This window comes from Saccopteryx leptura, chromosome 3, assembly GCF_036850995.1.
Source record: "Saccopteryx leptura isolate mSacLep1 chromosome 3, mSacLep1_pri_phased_curated, whole genome shotgun sequence".
Lineage (NCBI taxonomy): Eukaryota > Metazoa > Chordata > Mammalia > Chiroptera > Emballonuridae > Saccopteryx > Saccopteryx leptura.
The window spans coordinates 227,557,743-227,578,058 of record NC_089505.1 but is presented as its reverse complement, the minus strand read 5'-3'; the positions used below and the strand labels follow the sequence as shown (position 1 = coordinate 227,578,058).

Genomic DNA, 20,316 nt, shown 5'->3' with positions numbered 1-20,316 from the left:
CCCGACCTCTGTTCTAGCATAATAAACTGGACTTCTCATATGGTGACTAGGGGCTCCAAATGGCAGGAATCAGAAATAGCACGTCCCCTCAAAGCACAGCATCACCTCCACTTACTTCCATAGGGCTCCTAACCCTATGGAAGTCGCTAGCTAACCCAGATTCATGGGCATTGAAGAATGGATGCTGCCTCTCCATGACTGCAGGGAGGGAAGAAATTGATGGCATCCACTAACACATCTGAGAAAAAAGTAGGAAGTCACTGGAGGTTTGGAGCAGAGGAATGACATGACATGTCCTATGATTAGGGTTTTTAAAATTTTTTTATTTTATTATTATTATTTTTTACAGGGACAGAGAGAGAGTCAGAGAGAGGAATAGACAGGGACAGACAGACAGGAACAGAGAGAGATGAGAAGCATCAATGATCAGTTTTTTGTTGTGACACCTTAGTTGTTCATTGATTGCTTTCTCATATGTGCCTTGACCATGGGCCTTCAGCAGACCGAGCAACCCCCTGCTCGAGCAAGCGACCCTGGGTCCAAGCTGGTGGGCTTTTGCTCAAACCAGATGAACCCACGCTCAAGCTGGCGACCTCGGGGTCTCGAATCTGGGTCCTCGGCATCCCAGTCCGACGCTCTATCTGCTGCGCCACCGCCTGGTCAGGCGATTTGGGTTTTTTTGAGGGAGACAGAGAGAGAGACAGGAACATTGACCGCTGCTCCTATATGTGCCCTGACCGGGAAATCAAACCTGTAACTTCCGCACTCTGGACAACGTTCCAACTGAGCTATACAGCCAGGGCTTAATTTTTTATTTTTAGAGAGACAGAGAGAGGAAGGTGGAGAGAGGGGAGGGGGGAAAGGGAAGCATTCATCTGTTGTTTCACTCAGTCATGCCTTTATTGGCTGCCTCCAGTGTGTGCCCTGGCCAGAGATTGAACCTGCAACCTTGTTGTTTTAGGATGATGCTCTTACCCGACTGAGCTAACCAGCCAGGGAGACATGTCCTATGTTTAAACAGGATACCTAGCAACCGGGTGGAAACCTGGCATCTGCCTGCCCATCATGCCAAGCTCCTCCTGTTGCTTATGGAGCACCGTCTTTCCGCCCTGCTGCCACCACGGCCATGCCCTCTGCAGGGGGCCCTGCCCCATTAACAGCAGAGCACTCGCTCACTGCTGAAAAGGGTGCCTCAGCAGGTCTCAGAGAAGGAGTGTGGAAGGAAGGGCTTCTTCTCTCCCTCCTTCAGTGCCCTCAATTGGCCCCTGTCTCAGTCCCAAAGACTCCTAATTATCCATAGTTGGTAAGGTCATACGGACACAAGAAGGTAGAGAGAAGGCTGGAGAGTAAGAATGGAGAGCTTCCTGCCTTGATGCCTCGTCACTGCCCTCGGGATCCAACCTCCTGATGTTTCATGGTACCAGTGTAGGCACTGCTGTCGGGGGCCACCAGGCTGATGGGATTTCCTTGCCACTCACAGCCACGGAGGTCCTGTCCAGGGCTGCTGCGAGTACAGCTCCAGGGGCACCAATCACACATGTTCTGTTTCCTGCTGGCAGTCTGACTTCCACTTTTTCTCTCTTTCTCTAACGGGTGACACAACCACTTTGTAACAATCTGAACATCCAGAAATAGGAATTCCAGTCAGGAATGTAGAGCTTCATGGAAAAGTATCCATCTCACCTGGCTGAGAAGACAGCAGTCATTGGATGCCACCCTGCATAGCTAGTTGTCTTGTCCTCACCCGAGGGATGGCACCGGTGCCTGGATACCAAGATCTGGGATCCAAATGCCCGAGGTGGTGCCCCTGCCATCTGACCCTTATCTGGAAGGAGCTGCGGGGGCAGTGGGCAAGTCCCAGGGAGGCCAGTGGCTTTAGCTGAGAGGTAGACAGCTACAAGTTGGCAGCATACACAAGGACAGCGCAGATGGCAAACAGGCTGGGCCTATAAGTGGCCCAGTTGCTCACAACCCCTACCTTCCCCTGATGGTAGTCACTGAACTCTCAGGAAGCAGTGAAGCACATGGTTCAAAGCTTGGCCTTTTGGGTCAGTTGGCCTGAGTTCAAATCCCACTTCTGTTATTTCCTTTCAGTTGGCAAGCCCCCCCCCCCCAGGAGCCTCCGTTTCCTATCTGCAGAGTGGGTTTATCTCCCAGGGTTGTTACACAGACTTAGCAAAATTACTCTCTGCGTGGCAGTAATTATTACTGCCTGGCTCTCTAGCATTTGTCCCCAGTGGCTTAATCCCTAAGCCTTTGTCTTCCCTCCCCTTCTTCCAGTGCCAACATCATACAAGCCTCAAACAGTTGATTCAGTGGGGAATGTTTTTAAAGTAGGGTATAAGTTTTCTTGAGGTGTTTGTATTATCTCATTCCAAGCAGGAAGTGAGACTGCCTGGGTCCTCGAGAGCCTTTTCATCCTGACAATTCTATAAATTCATGAAATCCATATTACTGTCATTGCAAGGACACGAACCTAGTTCCCGGATCAGCAAGAAGTTCCTTGCGGGAGACCTCAGTGCTGTGTGTAGGCCAGGCAGCGTCCTACCACCAGGGGGCACTGCCTGGCTGGGCTCTCTTCCCACTTCTCAAGAAGGCAGAATGGGAAGTCTTAGGTTTGAAGTTTAGGCTAGAGTGCTGTGGACAAGTCGACTGAATTTTAAAAGTCTGCCACCTTGCAAGCTGGGAATGGCAACAGGGACCCTTCACATCACTTGCGCCCATTACAGATTCCTCCTGTTCCTTTAAATGCTATTCATCTTATAACTAAGGAGAAAATGTCCAGATAACAAGGGGGCACTCAGAGAGGTGAAGGGCCTGCTGAAGGCTACAAAACTGGTAAGTGGCAAAGCAGAGATCCCTCCTAGGTTTGCTCAATGCCAACCCTGGGGTTCTAGCATTTGACCAGAAGGAGGGGCTGAATGGTGAGGGGGAAGGAGTGTGACCTGGGAGACTGGAGTCGGGTCTGTATCCCACTTTGCCTCTACCCAGCACAGCTGACTGTTCCTATCCACTCCCTTCTCCTCATCCTCCTGAGACCCCAGGGATGGAGAACTCTTCCTCTATTTGGGGGAGTTGGTGAGGGCTTCAGGATCCGTATGAGTGAAGACCTTGATACTCAACCAAGATATGTGATTTTCCTGGTGCACAGTTTAGCCTCTTTAAGGAAAATTTTCAGTCTTTTTAGAGACTTCCACATGCCCCCACTAGCATGGACACCCCAGCTTGCAATTGCACCCCAAATCTGGGGCAGGTGCAGGGCTAGACAGAGCCTGGGCATCAGTGCTAAGCCAGGGTGCTAAAGGCCACCATTCACTCTGCTTTGTGCCCCATGTGTCCACGCAGCCTCATTGAGCCCTCATGCCAGTCCTGTGAGGCACACCATCAAGATCTCCATTTTACAGAGGGGAAAACTGAGGCTCAGAGAGTACCTTAGCAGCTATGGAGAGGAAGCTTGGCTTTCCCCTCATCTCTGCAGGTGACTCTGGCTAGATGCATGAGGACTGAGCAAGTTGGGGTCTTACCCTCTGCTTGGGATCTGGAGAACGCAAAGGGCATGTGAGCTGGTTGTCCTTCACTGAAGGACACCGACTCTTGGAGATGGAGAGGAAGGAAACAATGGCCTTTCAGGAGCTACAAACTCAGCAGCTCAGACAAGTTCCTGGTTGAGGGTAAGTGGCAGCAATACTGGTGAGTGAGCATGTGCAGAGGCCAGCAAGGGCAACAGGGGGCTGTGGTGGGTGATCAGCCAAGGCTGACAGGAGGAGGGGAGACTGTAATTGGTCACGAAAGGGTGAGGAAGAGCATGCTCTGTAGAGGAGAGGTGTGGGAGATCTTTGATCAAAGGCCAACAAGTTAGGGTCTTGTGCAGAGTAGGGAAACAGCAGGAGAATGAGGATTCCTTTCTGGGGCATACCCTTGGCCTTTAAGACATAAAGTACAGAAAGACACTAGGTGTCCGGGGCGGGCGGTGGGGTGGAATTGAGGAGCAAAAGCACTATTATGCTGGAATCCATATCAGTGGAAAAAATGAAGTTTTGTATTTACTGTAATTAGAAAACTGCATGCCTCCTCCCTGTGTGTCCCTGTGGGAATGTGGATGTGTGAATGTAAGTTTAAAGCCTTGTGTCAAAGTCCTTTTACATCCATGATCTCTTTTTACTTGCTCAACTACTCTGAGAGGTTGGCTGGACAGAAATATCCTCAAGGACAGATGAGAAAACAGAAAAAACAGAACCCCAGTGGGATGAAATGTCTTGCCCAGGGTCGTGGAGTTCAATAGTTTAAAAGTCAAGATCCATCTTGAGCTTTAAGTCCCAGCTCTGTGCTCCTGCCCCTGAACTTTCCGCCCAGACCCCACTCTACCTCCCAGGATTCTGTATGCCACAGGCCACCCCTACTCCCAGGGCATTCTCCCTTGGACTCTGGACTGTGTGTGACTCCAGTTGGGCTGGCAAGTGTTGGAGTGGGAGTGCCGGACTGAAACCAGAAAGATGAAGATCCCAGTGGCTGCAGAGGCCAGAGCCCAAGGTCAAGTCAAGGGTCCATCGTCTCTTCCCAAACTGCTTTGAGCAAATACCACTGCCTTAAGGAGGAGCTGCCCCAGGACCCAAGCCCTGTGCAGGTCCTTCAGGGCATCCTTGGGATATAGGTGTTGTATGAAAGGCTACTAGTTTGACCTCTTCTTTCCAGAATCTCCAGTGGAATGGTGCAGAGAACTGAGAGTCTGGGGAGTTGCCTTCTGGCCCAATAACAGTGGGCGTTTGCAAAGGTCTCACTTTGTGCCAGGCATTGCTCTGAGTGGTTTGCACATGAATCTTCACAAGCACCTCTGTAGGAAGGTACCCTTATTACCTCCATTTACAGACAAGGAACAGGAGGCTCAGAGAGGTTCGGTGACTTGCCCAAGGTCACTCAGTTTGTAAGAGGCAGAGCTGGAGTTTGAACCCAGAAAACCTGCCTCTAAGAGCTATTCTGCCTCTGTTACTATTAATAACCAAAGCTACCATTTGACTACTGCCTCCCATGTGCCTGGTACTCACTGCAAGGCAATGACTTAGGAGTTGATATGTTCTGCATTTCATAGATGAGCAAATCTGGGCTTAGAGGACAGCCTGGGGTGAGGTGACTTCAGATTCTCACAGGTGCTAGGTCTGGCTGATCAGAAGCTTGCACTCTGTTTGGCCTTTTGAGGGCTTGTTCAACTTGCTGGGTGACTACCAGAAAGCACGCTCCTTTTCAGAGCCTCAATTTCCCTCTTAGGCCTTCTGCTCCTGGTCTTCTTGTTCCAGCAAGTGGTGGAAAGGGGTTGTTCTGCTGTGTGAGTGCGGGTCTCAGGACCGTTCAGAGCGTTCTCTTCCCTCATCAACCCCCCACACTGACTCCCCAGGAGGAGTTGCTGCTCTGTTTTTTCCTCGATTGGTTAGAGTTAGGGTGGAGGGTGGACTGTGAGGTGGTAGGTGAGTAAGTTCGATGTTGAAATCCTGAGAAGTCAGCAAGACCGGGTAGAGAAGGCCACCTCTGATTTAGGGAAGGGCCGAAGGGCCCAGAGGCCACGTGTTCAGGCAGTTCTACAGAGAGCTGACCATCCTCTGGAAAAGAGCAGCGCTCCCAATTGGAGGAGGGGGCGGGGAGGGAGAGCCAAAGGAGGCCGATTCTGGGCAGAAGGGGTGGGGGTGGGGTGGGGTGGGGGGAGGTAGAGAGGATGAGGACAAAGGAGGCGGCCGGCAGCACAGCTGTTTTGAAAAATGCTTCCTGTTTCTTTAAAGGCGCTCGCGGCTCGGGCTGCCGGGCTGGGAGGTGGTGGTGGCGGGAGCTGCCTGCTCTCCGGGCGGCGGCGCTGACTGATCTCGCGAACCGGGCTTCTGTGTAAACTGAGGCTAAACAAACACAGATGGAGCACAGCGGGCGTGCTCCAGAAATGCTGGCACAGCGGCAGCGACTTCAGATGACACTCTGAGCGCTCCGGGAACGGACTGCCCGGCGGCTTCGCGGAGCCGGCGGCGCAGCTGCCCCGGGCGCGGGGGAGAGAGAAGAGAGGGAGAGAGGGAGAGAGGGAGAGAGGGGGAGGGAGGAAAGGAGGGGGTGAGAGCAGGGAAGAGCTCAAGCCTCCCAGGCGCCGAGAGCGAAGGCCACCGGGCAGAGCCGGGCGCCGCATGCAGAGCGAGCGTGGCGGGCGCGCGTCCTAGGCAGTCCCACGCGCCTATCGTGCGCGTTGCCCGCACCATGAAGCACATCCCAGTTCTCGAGGATGGGCCGTGGAAGACCGTGTGCGTGAAGGAACTGAACGGGCTCAAGAAGCTCAAGCGGAAAGGCAAGGAACCGGCACGGCGCGCGAACGGTTATAAAACTTTCCGATTGGACTTGGAAGCGCCCGAACAAGGCGCCACTGCCACTAATGGGCTGCGGGACAGGACCCAGCGACTGCAGCCGGTCCCGACCCCGGTGCCAGCCCCAGTGGCGCCAGCCGTTCTCTCAGGTGGGGGCCCAGACACCGCTGGGGGCCGCGGGGGCGCCCGGGCGCCGGAGGTCTTGGACGCGCGGAAACGCGGCTTCGCCCTGGGCGCTTTGGGGCCAGGACTCCCCACGCCGCCGCCGCTGCCGCCTCCTGCACCCCAGGGACAGGTATCTGGGGGTTCCGAGGTACAGCCTTTCCGAGAACCCAGCCTGCGTCCGCGCATCTTGCTGTGCGCACCGCCTGCCCGCCCTATGCCGTCCGCGCCCCCTGCGCCCCCGGAGACCTCAGTGCGCCCTGCGCCCCCCACGCGCTCTGGGGAAAGTTCCTACTCGTCAATTTCACACATAATTTACAATAACCACCCAGATTCCTCCGCGTCGCCTAGGAAACGGCCAGGCGAAGAGACAGCCGCTTCCTCGGAGATCAAAGCCCTGCAGCAGACCCGGAGACTCCTGGCGAACGCTCGGGAGCGGACGCGGGTGCACACCATCAGCGCAGCCTTCGAGGCGTTGCGGAAGCAGGTACCGGCTCCCAGCCTCACATTCTCACTGCACCCAGGGAAGATTGGCAGAGTGGGTGGGTGAGTGCCCGGGGGACTTCAGGGAGGGTGAAGCTGTGTGTGAGCGGCAAGTTGTCCCCGCCTCGTTAGTCCCCGCATCCAGACAATTCGAGGCCTCCTAGAGTAGTGACCTTTGCCACAGCGTTGGTAGGTATCTTAGTTTGCAAAATGGGGCGAAGGTCCCCCGTAGGCATGCGCTGCTTCTCCCGCCCTTCTCCATGGGGTGACCCTGTCCGTGTGTCTGACTTCAGCACTCATAGTTAACTTTTATGGCAACAAGTATTTGGGAGCAGTGAGGAGTGGAAAAGGGGAGTGTGGGAATCTGTCTCGGTCGGGGAAGAGAAGACCCTGCCCCTCTGGCATTTGGCGTGTCCGGGTCTTCGGACGCTGCGGAGGGGCTGATCTGAGGTTGCAGGAATAGAAGGGTCCTGCATTCCCTCTTCATTCCCCAGCTCCCAGTAGGGATGCCCCTACACTCAGGCTGCTTCCGTGCTCTGCACCCCTTGCCCTGGTGTCCTTAATGACACGGGCTACAAGCCTGCTCCTCCTACCCAGGGGTGGCCTCAGGAATTTGGCTGCTGAGAGCCTTTCCAGGAGAGCCCCTCTGACGCTGCCTTTCATTCTGTGGTGATTCAGGCAGGTCTGCTGAGGGGACTGGCTATTTGCGGTCCTTCAGATCCTAGTTCTGGGGTGGGTCAGGGGCTTCCTAGTTTGGGGCTGGGGGGGGACTGTTCTCACCCCACAGTGTCCCCACAGGGTGGGGAGGGGCAGTTTTACAGTTCCACTTTAGACAAGATTGTCCTGGGCTTCTAGACTTCTCATTTTCTTAGAGAGAAAGGAGATCTAAGAAGGGGTGGTAAGTGCCACCAGCTCCCAGCCCACACAGGGAATGGAGAAGGGCAGGGGGTGGATGTTATTAGTTTGAGTAGTCAGGTTTTCTTCTTGCTCAGCAGCTGACTTCCTGTGTGACTCCAGGGAAGTTACTTAACCTCTCTGGGCTTTAGCCAACAACAAAACAGTTCAGAAAACATCATCTTTTTAGATCACATTCTGCTCTTCCTTCTGTGGGTGGGGCGAGCAGTGGTGCCTGTATCCATTCATGGGAAGGGAATTGAACTGCTGGGGAAAAGAGCCCTTGTGACTTTTAAGCCAAAGTGTCTTGCTTGGATTTGGCTGAGATGTTCACGCTCAGTGAATTGGGGTGGAGGGTTCAAGTAGCTGACAGAGACCAGGTTGGGCCCCTGACCATAGCCATGCCAACTGGGACCCTGGGCAGTGGGCCCAGTGAAGCATTGAGTCCTGCAACCCACCCCTCAGGACAGAAGGATGACAGAAGGCCTGTCCACCTGCTCACCTTGCAACTAGGGAGACCTTTCCCAGATTGGGGAGGCCACGTGCCCACAACATCACAGCTGGTGAGTACCAGGGCAGGGATGGCACCTAGGGCCTTTCACTGCCAGTTCAGGGCCCTTTCAACTCCACCAGCTTCCTCTTTATTTGTGGAGAAAATACTTTACAGGTGGTGAGACTGAGGTTCAGATAGCTTCCGTCAGGTGACTGAAGCCTCGCAGCGTTTGCCCGCATGGCTCCTTCGCATGCCAGTCACTGGACTCCGTGTGCTGGTGCTTCGGCAGGGTGCAGTCGCAGCCTGCATAGCTGTGCACCACTGTCATTGCAGCGCCTGGCTTTGAATCCGTGTCAGTGAGTTGCTCCAGTACCCAGGCTCTTGACAGTTCTCTCCTCAGCCTGTTGAATGCCCAGAGCTGTCCACCCTCAGCACGAGGAAGCCAGGCAGGCTTCTGATTTGTCCATTCCATTATCCTCTCTGGCAGGAGGGGAGCATGGGGGAAGGGGCTGTTTAGCCACAGGGGTGCAGGTGGGGCACAGGCCCTCTGGTCTGGGGTGGTGGTGCATGACAGCGAGGCCAGGGTGGTGGGTGTGTGGGGCAGATGGTTAGGCCTCAGCACATGCCACCAGCCCAGCTGCATAGAGCCCTCCCACTGCCTCATGTGAAGGCCATGTGTGCACAGCTGGGCCTGGCCATGAGCAGGGCTGCTCTGGGACCAGGTGGGAGGGGTTCAAAGGGGAAGCCTGGCCTTGCCGGTGGGTGAGAGGAGGGGCCAGAGCTGTGGGCCTCAGGCTCCTGGCAGAACTTTCTGGCTTACAGACTGTGCTTACCCTTGAGGCATCTGGTGTTTGTGCAGATTGCCTCTCTGTCCTGAACAGGGAAGCCCTCAGCCTTGATGGAGGAATGACAGCCTTGCAAGCAGAGGACTGAGGCATCAGAGAGGAGCCCTCAGGACTCGCCGAGATGGCTCTTCATGAAGCCTAGTAGGTGGGACCTGGGCTCCCTCCTCTGCTGCCCCGGAGTCTCCCAGGGGATCCTCACTGAGGGTGGCCTAGGATGGGCTGTGGGGATGCCCCCCAACCTTTCTATCTCAGACCCCTATCCTACTTTCTCACATCCACAGCCACCAGGGCGGTGCTTAGGAGCCTCACTGCACTGGGCCTGTGGTCATGTGTCTGTAGTGCTGCTTCCCCATGTGACAGATGAGGACACCTACAGAGAGGTTAAGCAAGTGACCAGAATTTGTACCAAGGCCATTCTGGCCCTAGGGCCATGGCTCTTAATTACTAAGACTCAGGTTCTCCAGGTCTAGCCTCTTTGCTGTGTGAAAATTTGGGATTTTAAAGAACCTAAATATTTCAGTAGAACTTGACCAAGAATTTAAGTAGCTCTGCATAGAGCAGCTTTGCTCAGGAGGTCTGCACTCACTGACATAGTAATTTCAACAGTAATTTCAAATGGAATCAAATGCTAAGCTGTGTTCTGTGGACAGTGTTGGAACATTTGTGGGTCCAGGAATCTTGGTGGGCTTCCAGGAGGCTGTCTTGGGCTGGGTAGGAGCTTGGACAGAGGCCAGAGGGCTTCCAGGCCTCTCCTGCATTTGCTGGTAGCTTTATGGCTTGGTTTTTCTGTAGACCTTCCTGCATTTGCCCATAGCGATGCCACTCTGAGGCAGCAGGTACTCTGATGCCCATTTTATTAGGGACCTGCATAAGGTCATGTGGATGGCCAAGGGTAGAGCCATGTCCTCAGGCTCCCAATGGCCTTTTTTCTTTTTCCTGCTTCCTCGAGCCTGGAAAGGGTCCAGCCTGGGATGGGTGGGATGGGATGTTTTGGAGGCATACGGAACCTTGTGACAACCCCCAAATTTGCTCCTCTGAAGCTGAAAAGTCTTTGCAGGGTGAGCACAGATCAGGTCCTTTCACTTTCCCGGAAATTGGGCAGCCTCTCAGGAGTTGGAACCAAGTAACCCTGCTGCCTCCGTTGGCCTCTGACCTCTGACCAGAGTGAGCAGACAACTGCTGTGGTGTCCTCTGCAGGTGGTGGGGTGGCTGGGCTCTGGGCCTCACTGTGGATGCTCAAGGAGGCGATGCATAAAGGCTGGGGTCCCACGGGGTCAGTCCAGACCTCTCCATCTGCAGCTTAGAAGTGTGGCCTGCCCACCTCCCCACCTTAGGCTATAGATACACATCCAAATCCCCAAGCAGCTGCTTCTGGGTAATTGGAAAAAGCCCAGCTAAGGTGGGAGTGCAAAACCCAAACAATCTCTCACCAGCTGAGAGTCACAGGAAGTTCTTACACCCTACTATTGAATGCATCTGAATGCACCTAAATGATGCTTTCTACCTCTTGGGGCTGCTTTAAGATGCATGTAGGCACTGTATTCAAAACACTCAGCCCCCTGCCTGCCTTAGTAGACCACAATAAACAGCAAGGGGTGGCCTGGTCCAAGCAGTCGTGGAGGGTAGGCAGGGCTGTTAGCCGCACTCTCCGATGGGAGAACTGAAGCGCAGAGGTAAAAGGCCCTTGCCTAAAGTCACACCGCTGGTAAGTGCCCAGGATTCAAACCAGCTCTGCCTTTCTCCTTACTTTGGCCCCCCAGAACTAGAACCTGCCTTTGGAATCTCACTTTGTAGTAGCTGCCCAGACTGGGGTGCCTCTGAGCTGAGCCATCAGGGCCCAGGTGCTGCATCCTGCAGGCTGGGCACGAGAAGGATCTGGAGTTAGCCAGGTTAGCTGAGGAGCACCTCCCTCCCCCATGGGAGGAGGAGGAGAAGGAAGAGGAGGAGGAGGACGAGGAGTGATGTGACCAAAAGTTGCCCTTGGTGTACTGTATATGGCCACCTCTGGTGGTGGGAGTGGAGAACCCAGTGGCCATGTGCCTTCCTGGGGCACCAGACAGACAAGTTTTTGGTTATAACCAGGTCTTATCTGTGTGACCTGGGGCCCAATATGTTACCTCTCTGCTTCCTTATGTACAGATGGGGTAATAATCTTTTTTGGGGGGGCGGGAAGGTTTTAAGTGGGATAAAACTACTTGTAAATAGCTGCTTCAGGGCCAGATATACAATCAGAGCTCAATAGGTAGTTTTTTTTTGTTAGACCTGAACTTTGACAGAAGCAGTGGGACAGAGTGACAAATCTGGGACAAAACTGCCTCGGAACCTGGTGCAGGAACCTTTAGGCTGGCCTCGAGCCCATCTGTCGCTCTGAATTCCCGCAGTCGCCCTGGATCCCCGTGTGCAGAGCCCTCCTGAGATCCCTGCTCCCGGCTGGCAGGGCAGCCAGCTGTCCAGGGGCCAAGGGCTCACAGCAAAGTAACTGCCCACTCGGCCTCTGCGTGAAAACAATACTTGGGGCCTGTGTCATCGAGCTGACTCCTTGTCCAGGGCCTCCACCAGGCAGACACTCCCTCCCTGGGGTGCCTGTCCCAGCACTCTCAGGAACCTTTCTGTCCCACAGACCTTGTTTATTTGTTCATGCTGATAAAGCGGGATTCTCTGGCCTCTGGTTGGGAACAGGCAAAGTGCATTGTTCTGCTGGCTTTTCTTGGATGGGTTTGGAGTTGTGGCCAGGTTGGGAGTGGGAGGTAGGAAGGGGAAATGCATAGGAGTTGGCATTCTCTCCATCACCTCTTTGCCCCTCCCTGGCTTTCCTAGCCTGGTGAGGGGTGACTCCTTGGTTGCTGGAGCATTTGAAAAGGCGACAGCAAACCATGTTTCTGGTATAGGTGCATCTCAGGACCCCCAGGGGGGAGAGGATAGGCAGGCACTGTGCCCTGGCTCCAGATTTCCTGCTTCTCACCCTCTTTGGAGCCTCTCTTTGGAAACCTGCAAAACCAACTGCATGATTTTGCTGACTTGTATCAGGCCTTACTCTGGCCAGTGCATATGTCGTCTTGTTTAATCCCTACCTTGCTTTGAGGTTAGTTCTTTTTTTTTTTTTTTTTTCTGAAGCTGGAAATGGGGAGAGACAGTCAGACAGACTCCCGCATGCGCCCGACCGGGATCCACCCGGCACGCCCACCAGGGGCGACGCTCTGCCCACCAGGGGGCGATGCTCTGCCCCTCCTGGGCGTCACTCTGCGGCGACCAGAGCCACTCTAGCGCCTGGGGCAGAGGCCAAGGAGCCATCCCCAGCGCCCGGGCCATCTTTGCTCCAATGGAGCCTCGGCTGCGGGAGGGGAAGAGAGAGACAGAGAGGAAGGAGGGGGTGGGGGTGAAGAAGCAAATGGGCGCTTCTCCTATGTGTCCTGGCCGGGAATCGAACCCGGGTCCCCCGCACGCCAGGCCGACGCTCTACCGCTGAGCCAACTGGCCAGGGTCACTTTGAGGTTAGTTCTGATAGCAATATGACAAGGACACCAAAGCTCAGAAAGATTATGTCACTCGCCTGGGCTCCCATAGCTAAGAAGAGCTAGAGCCAAGAGTTGAACCAGGTGACCAAAAGATATGTGTGCTTCAGCTCTAGGCCAAACAGCTACATCCTTGTCCTCAGAATGAAGGTGTTTGAACCTAGTTCTAAATATTCTGGAGAACCTGGTGGCTATGGAGAGAAATCATTTATTTTCTTATTCAACAAACCCTTTTGAGTGCCTTTTGTGGGCAGGACCTGTGCTGGTGTCTGCAGACCGGGGCCTTCCCCCACAGCTTACAGGGAGACTGACCATTCAATGAATCACAGTAATCAGGAGTTAAGGACAGATGGGTTGCTATTTGAGCACCATGAAGGTCAGCCCCACTCCTTACCTTCAGCCTCCAGGTTTAGGGCTGGGATGGGCTCAGTGAAAGCTCCTGGACAAAGTAAAGTTTAAAGTGAGATTGGCCTTACTGGTGGTGACACAGTGGATAGAACATCGACCTAGAACACCCAGGTCACCAGTTCGAAACTTGAGGTTGCTGGCTTGAGCCCAGGGTCGCCAACTTGAGTACGGGGTCACTGACATGATCCTAAGGTTGCCAGCTTGAGCCTGAGGTTGCTGGCTTGAACTGAAGGTTGCTGGCTTGAGCATGAGGTCACTGGTTTGATCCCTGGTCAGGGCACACATGAGAAGCAATCAATGCTAACTAAGTGGGGCAATGAGTTGATGCTTCTCTCTCTTTCTCTCTCTCTCTCTCTCTCTCAAAAAGAAATAATAAAAAAGGCCCTGGCCGGCTGGCTCAGCGGTAGAGCGTCGGCCTGGCATGCGGGGGACCCGGGTTCGATTCCCGGCCAGGGCACATAGGAAAGGCGCCCATTTGCTTCTCCACCCCCCCCTCCTTCCTCTCTGTCTCTCTTTTCCCCTCCTGCAGCCAAGGCTCCATTGGAGCAAAGATGGCCCGGGCGCTGGGGATGGCTCCTTGGCCTCTGCCCCAGGTGCTAGAGTGGCTCTGGTCGCCACAGAGCGACGCCCCAGAGGGGCAGAGCGTCGCCCCTGGTGGGCGTGCCGGGTGGATCCTGGTCGGGCGCATGCGGGAGTCTGTCTGACTGTCTCTCCCCATTTCCAGCTTCAGAAAAATACAAAAAAAAAAAAAAAAAGTGAGATCAAAGTTACTATTACATTTAAGGTACCCTTTGGAGGTGACCATCTTGTTCATGCTTTATCCCCAGGGCTTAGAATAGGATTTCTCAAAATCAGCACTGTTAACATTTTGGGCTGGGTATTTTGTTGCTGTGGGGGCATTGTAGGCATGCCCCCTGTCCACAGTAGCTGTTTATAGTGTCTCTGGCCTCTATCAACTACAGGTCAGTAGCACTCCCATCTCCTGCTCCCCAATAGTGAAGTGCCAATCAAGAATGTCTGCAGACATTGCTAACTGTCCCGTGAGGGATAAAATTGTCCTTAGCAGAGAACCACTGACTAGAACACTACCGGGCATATGGAGTGGGGGGTGCTCACTAAATACTCGTTGAATGAATGTGCCGTCGAGTCCCACTCAGTGGGATGCGGGTTAATCAGTACCAGCTATCTGTGGCAGGTGGATCTGCTGCATAAAGATCCTGGGGAACCAGAGACAGGAGGAAACCTGGGGCCTCAGTTGCTGGGCGAGTACATTTCAGCCATTTAGGTGAAGGCTGCCTCATGGCAGCAGTGGCTCTGATGATGAGCCCCTGTTAGATGGACTGTGTGGTGACCTTTCCACATTTCAGCATGGAACAGTTGCTGCGGGCTTCGCAGGGTTTTGCTCACACAGTACAGATGTTGGTGGACAGTGTTAAAAAATTAGATGCTCCATCCCTTCATCTGGTGCAAATCCATGTGCAGTTAGTGAGTTGGTGATGAATCACTGACATGTCAAGTCTGCTTGGGATGTATTTCTTATGTACGCACTGAATGCCCAACAGCATCCCGGTTCAGCGGGCATAAAGAAACACAGAAAAGGAAAGAAACCAACCATGTGTGTGCCCTCCCTGCTGAGCTCTGGCATTTTCCCCCTTGTGTGTTCCCAGAGTCCCTGACTCTTATGAAGTAAGAATCACATTATTTGTTGAGAGAACCTCAAGTGCCTAGCAAAACAAGCCTCACTGGATGAATGAATGAATGGATAAATAAATAAATAAATATCAGAGCTGGTAAAAAAATGTTCTTTCAGAGATACTCCTCAGAGAGGGTGGGGAACAGAGCTCTGTCATGGTGGGAACACACTGTGCTTCATCCAGACCGCCTCAGTTTTTTCCCTACAAAATAATCCAGGTTGAGAGCTCAGACAGGTCACCTGCACTGTCCAGCAGTCCTGCTCAGGTGCTGCAGATGTTATGGTCAACAGCTGTTACGCCTGCCTGGCCAGGGTGCCCCATGGGGTCGTGCTCAGCACAGAGACCCGGCAGCTCTTCCTGACGCCTTCTCACCCTTCAGGTCCCGTGTTACTCATATGGGCAGAAGCTATCCAAACTAGCTATCCTGAGGATCGCCTGCAACTACATCCTGTCCCTGGCGCGGCTGGCTGACCTTGACTACAGCGCCGACCGCAGCAACCTCAGCTTCTCCGAGTGTGTGCAGCGCTGCACGCGCACCTTGCAGGCCGAGGGACGTGCCAAGAAGCGCAAGGTATGTGCCAGCTGCTCAAGCAGCAGCCTTTGGGAGAGGACAAGGGAGGTAGGGATAGGCACTTGAGTGCCCCACATTCATCTATGTTTCTTTCTTTTTTGTGTGTGACAGAGACAGAGAGACAGAGTGAGCGACAGATAGGGACAGACAGGCAGGAAGGGAGAGAGAGGAGAAGCATCAATTCTTTGTTGCAGCTCCTTAGTTGTTCATTAATTGCTTTCTCATATGTGCCTTGACCAGGGCCCGACCCAAGCCAGCGACCCCATGCTCCAGCTGATGAGCCTACGCTCAAGCTGGCAACCTCGGGGTTTCGAACCTGGGTCCTCTGCATCCCAGTCCAATGCTCTATCCACTGTGCCACCATCTGGTCAGGCTCACCTACGTTTCTAAAGGGCCAGTGAGATCAACTTCTTGGAGCTTTGCTGAGGTCACCCCAGCTTCAGAGCTCATTATAGCTTGAGGATTATGCATGTGACCCTACTCCTGGTAATGTGACTGTTGAGGACCTTAGTCACCTAGGGCTTCTGGGCTTATCACTGAAATGAGGACAGTTTGTCTCAGAGACAAATTCCCCATGTGGGCCCTGATAAATGTTGTACCAGAGAACCCTTGGGCATGTTCTAGGTATGTGAGTTGGTTGGTGGGTTATCTGAGGCTGTGCATTAAGGTTGGTGACGTTCATTCATTCACTTACTTATTCATCCTGGAAAGATTTGCTGAGCCCCAACCTAAGTATGTTGGGCAGGACTATAAAGATGATAAACATATGGTCCCAGTCCCCATGCACCTCACACAATGGCTAGAAAAACCCTTCAGTATATAATGGCAAGACAGTGCAGTGTCCCGGAGGCCTGTGCTAGTCGCGGCTGTCGAAGTCCAGGCAGAGGGGAGACACGTGATTTCTTCTCCTGCCCAAGAGAATTTGAAAGGACATTTTAGTGTAAGTAGTGTTTGAGCTGAGACCAGCAGGACAGTCAAGAGGTCACTAGGCAGAAGAGGCAGAGGGAACAGCCTGTAAAGCCTGCTGTGTTCGGGGAAATATGTGCAGGAGGAAAGGTGTTGGGCATTAACTATGGTTCCCAGATAGCCGGTGCTTCCGCATTTCCATCTGGGGGCCAGCGCCACCAGTGCTAAGCAAGGCTTTGGGCAACCCTCTAAATCTCTGTCCCCAGGATGCTAGAGGGAGAGTGACAAGGGCTGGACCCAGTCTATATCTATGAGGAAGGTGGTTGGCTCCTCTGGGCATTCGGAGATGGGGAGGGTGGGGACCCTGGTAACGGGCACCCTTCATCAGTTCCTTCTTTTCTGGCCTGCCCCCCCCATCTCTGACACCCCTTTCCCTGCCTCCTTCCCAGCAGGCCTCTCAGGGTTCTCCGGGTTTCCCAGGGGACCCTGGGCCTAGCCAGGAGTCTCTCCTTGGACTCTCCTGCCTGCACCAGGGAGGGCCATGGCCTGTCCCCACAGCCAGTGCTCCTGCTGCTGTGATAATCGCACATTGCATTCCTGGGAGTGATTAACGTGGACCAATTAGATGAAATCTTCATCAAATGGGTGAGAGAGGAAGCGCCAGTGGCAGCTCACAGGGCGGCTTTCCACTGGAAGGTGACACAGGTAAATTAAGGGCATGATTGATGGCTCCATGCAGCACGCTGTGACAAAGGAGGTTTGTAAACTCTCTGTGAACTTCCCCTGGCATTCGGGCAGTTCGGAAGTCTGGATGGTCAAAGTGGACAGGAACCATTTTCCCCATCTCTGTTCCTCGTGGCCCCCTTTCCCCAATTCCTCCCTCAATTGCCGAAGACATGGAGCACCTAGGCCCCCTCCCTTCCCTGTTTCTTGATTGCAGCGGTGTCTTGCGCTGGGGAGGAGGCTAACGCCTGGAAGGTAAAGAAAGAAGAGAGAGTGGGGTGAAGATGCCCAGTGGAAATGAGCTTTTTGTTTCCCCTGAAATCACCTCAAATCTGAAGATACTTTAGAGACCATCTGGTCTAACCTCTCCACTATTCAGACTGGAAGATTGACTTGGAAGATTATGGTTAAGAGCATCAAACACCCTGGCCGGTTGGCTCAGCGGTAGAGCGTCGGCCTAGCGTGCGGAGGACCCGGGTTCGATTCCCGGCCAGGGCACATAGGAGAAGCGCCCATTTGCTTCTCCACCCCTCCGCCGCGCCTTCCTCTCTGTCTCTCTCTTCCCCTCCCGCAGCCAGGCTCCATTGGAGCAAAGATGGCCCGGGCGCTGGGGATGGCTCTGTGGCCTCTGCCCCAGGCGCTAGAGTGGCTCTGGTCGCAATATGGCGACGCCCAGGATGGGCAGAGCATCGCCCCCTGGTGGGCAGAGCGTCGCCCCATGGTGGGCGTGCCGGGTGGATCCCGGTCGGGCGCATGCGGGAGTCTGTCTGACTGTCTCTCCCTGTTTCCAGCTTCAGAAAAGAAAATGAAAAAAAAAAAAAAAAAAAAAAAAAAAAAGAGCATCAAACAGCTCTGACTGTAAAGTCCTGGCTTCGCACCTACTATCTGTGTTATCCTGGACCTATTTCTCAACATGTTTGAGCCTCAGTTTTCTCATTGATAAACAGACAGTGACAATAAATTGTCAGTGATTTCTAAGGTCCTTTGCAGTCGGACTGCCCATGGGGTGGTCTCACCTCACCTCAGGAGGACACTGAGCAGCTTGTACTCTGCACCACCCTCCCGCCAGGCATGCTGAACCTGCTATCTCTCCAGTGCTGGGCCTGGGCAGTCAGCACTGCCAAGAAGACTTAGGTGAGGGACAGGACAGGGTCCTGGAGCTGGGACCTCTGAGGGCTTCTCTGGCCAGTATTGGGCCCTAACTCACAGAACGACTGCTGCTATGCCTTCCTGTATCTCTGTCACTATGCAGATGTGTGAGTTCCAAGGTCTCCTCAGGGATGGTCTTCAGTGACCTGCTAGTGGACCTGAGTGAATGGGGTAGGCCTACGTTTTGTTAACCAGAATCAAGGGATATGGTGTTTCTGGAGACTCACTCACTCACTCATTCATTCATTCAAAGTTTATTGAGCACCTACAGCAAGTTAAACACTGGGGAATTCTACACTGAGCACATCGGCACTGTGACGTCTCTGGTTGAGCGAGCTTGACCCTCTATAGTCTCTTTAACCAGAGGGTATGGATTTGAGGCTCAGATCAAGCCCCTATGACCTCTCCCCTGCAGCCACTGAGGACAGCCTGAGAGTTTGGAGATGGGAAGGTGCCAGGCTTACATTCTAATGAGGGAGATAGAAAGCAGAGAGAGGAAAAACCTAGAAAACATGCTGATGGAAGTGATCAGCTCAAAGAAAGTCCTTGATGAATGGTGGCTGAGAGGGTAGTGATCCCTGATGCGATTGATGATAACCTGAGCTGTCCCACTGAGGATGGCTTCCTCACAGTTAATGTGCCCGAAAGTCTGGGCAGTCCTTTCTCAGGCTGCCTCCTTCAGAGATTGCTCTCAGGTCCTCTGACGTCCTTGCAGTTCTGCTGCATTGCCTTGCCCCTCCAGACTTGTGTTAAGAATGGGATTTGAAGGGAACCCCCAAGGCTCCAGGCACATTCTTTTACCCATCTTAGATCTTTCCTACCAGGTTGGGGGCCCTGCATCACTTGACTGGAGAGTCTTCCATCTTTGGACCTCGCAGGATGTGATTTGGGGGTTCAGAGCCCCATTTGGAAGCCCCAGTAGTGCAGAGGCCAGTGTCAGAGGCCGCCCAGCAGAGAGACAGGCGGGAGGAGTTGAAGGGCTCTGGAGAGCTCAGTTCTGACTCCGGCTGCAGCCGGAGATAATGCACGTTAAGCACCTGGCTCTGGGCCATGTTTCCGCAGCTCCTGTTTTTAAAGCAGCAACTCCTGGGAGCTGAGGAGGAGGAGAGAAGGAGGAGGAGGAGGAGGGGAAGGAAGAGTAGAGGAGGAGGGGAGAAGGAGGAAAAGGAGGGGGGAGAGGAGAGGAAGAACAGCAGAACTGTTTCTTTAAAAAAAATTTTTTATTGATTGATTTTAGAGAGAGAGAGATAAACAGAGAAACATCGATCTGTTATTTCGCTTATCCATGCTTTAATTGGTTGATTCTTCTACATGCCCTGACCGGAATCCCAACCTTGGCCAATTAGGACGATGCTGTAACCATTTGACTACCTGGCCAGGGTGAGCAGCAGAACTGTTTCACATGTGGGCTAGGTGGGCCTGGCCAGACCTGAGAAGTAAGAAAGGACCGATTCTTTACAATCTAGGGCACCTCTTCCAGTAATTTTAAGCTACTGAGTATTAACAGCAACAACAGCTACTAGCATGTATGGCAAGCGTCCCCAAACTGTGGCCCCCTGAGGCCATTTTTCTGGCTCCCCTGCCGCACTTCCGGAAGGGGCACCTCTTTCATTGGTGGTCAGTGAGAGCAGCACTGTATGTGGCGGCCCTCCAACAATCTGAGGGACAGTGAACTGGCGCCATGTGTAAAAAGTTTGGGGACCCCTGATGTATGGCATAGTTTAAACCCTAGTGATAAATGGCCTATAGGTTCCTGCACTCAAATTGCTCTCAGGCCCAGGGTTGGAGGTGGGGAGAGAGAGATCGTGATGCCTTGAGTTTAGGGCTTGGGCAGAGGCCTGGAACATATGACTATAGCCTGCTGGCATAGTCAGGGAAGGCTGGCTCTGCAAGGCCAGAGGTTGCTCCTCATGCTGGGGTGACCTGGAGTCAGAGGAGGCGTGATGCTAGTGCAGCTCCCTCCAACCCGTGTCTTCCTGTTCCTGCTGACTTCTGGGCAGGGGAGGCTTTCCTTGGTGACGGCAAGTCTGAAGGTGCCTGGTTCCTATTTGGAAGAATGTCTTTTGTGCCGACTTCTGCAGCTTCAGTGCTGGGGACAAGCTGAGGTGGCACGTTGGTTTTGGGTTGGGGGGTCATTGGGAACTGAG

General features: G+C 53.6%; 1 protein-coding gene across 5 annotated transcripts in view; it reads left to right on the top strand.

The window, feature by feature from the left end:
- Positions 1 to 5,724: 5,724 nt before the first annotated feature.
- ATOH8 (atonal bHLH transcription factor 8) overlaps positions 5,725 to 20,316 on the top strand; it is a 37,480-nt gene continuing 22,888 nt past the window's right edge. The window contains exons 1-5 of one of the 5 annotated variants that reach the window (XR_010750359.1): positions 5,725 to 6,978; positions 15,200 to 15,391; positions 16,750 to 17,002; positions 17,238 to 17,433; positions 17,861 to 19,362. Coding sequence is in view for 1 of the 5 variants with exons in the window: in XM_066377796.1 (XP_066233893.1) it covers positions 6,226 to 6,978; positions 15,200 to 15,391 (945 nt within the window). In the remaining 4 variants the exon portion in view is untranslated. Of the gene's footprint in view, positions 6,979 to 8,333; positions 8,432 to 15,199; positions 15,392 to 16,746; positions 17,003 to 17,237; positions 17,434 to 17,860; positions 19,363 to 20,316 lie in introns of those variants that run through there. The other 4 variants (XR_010750357.1, XR_010750358.1, XR_010750360.1 and 1 more) reach the window with 4 other exon arrangements.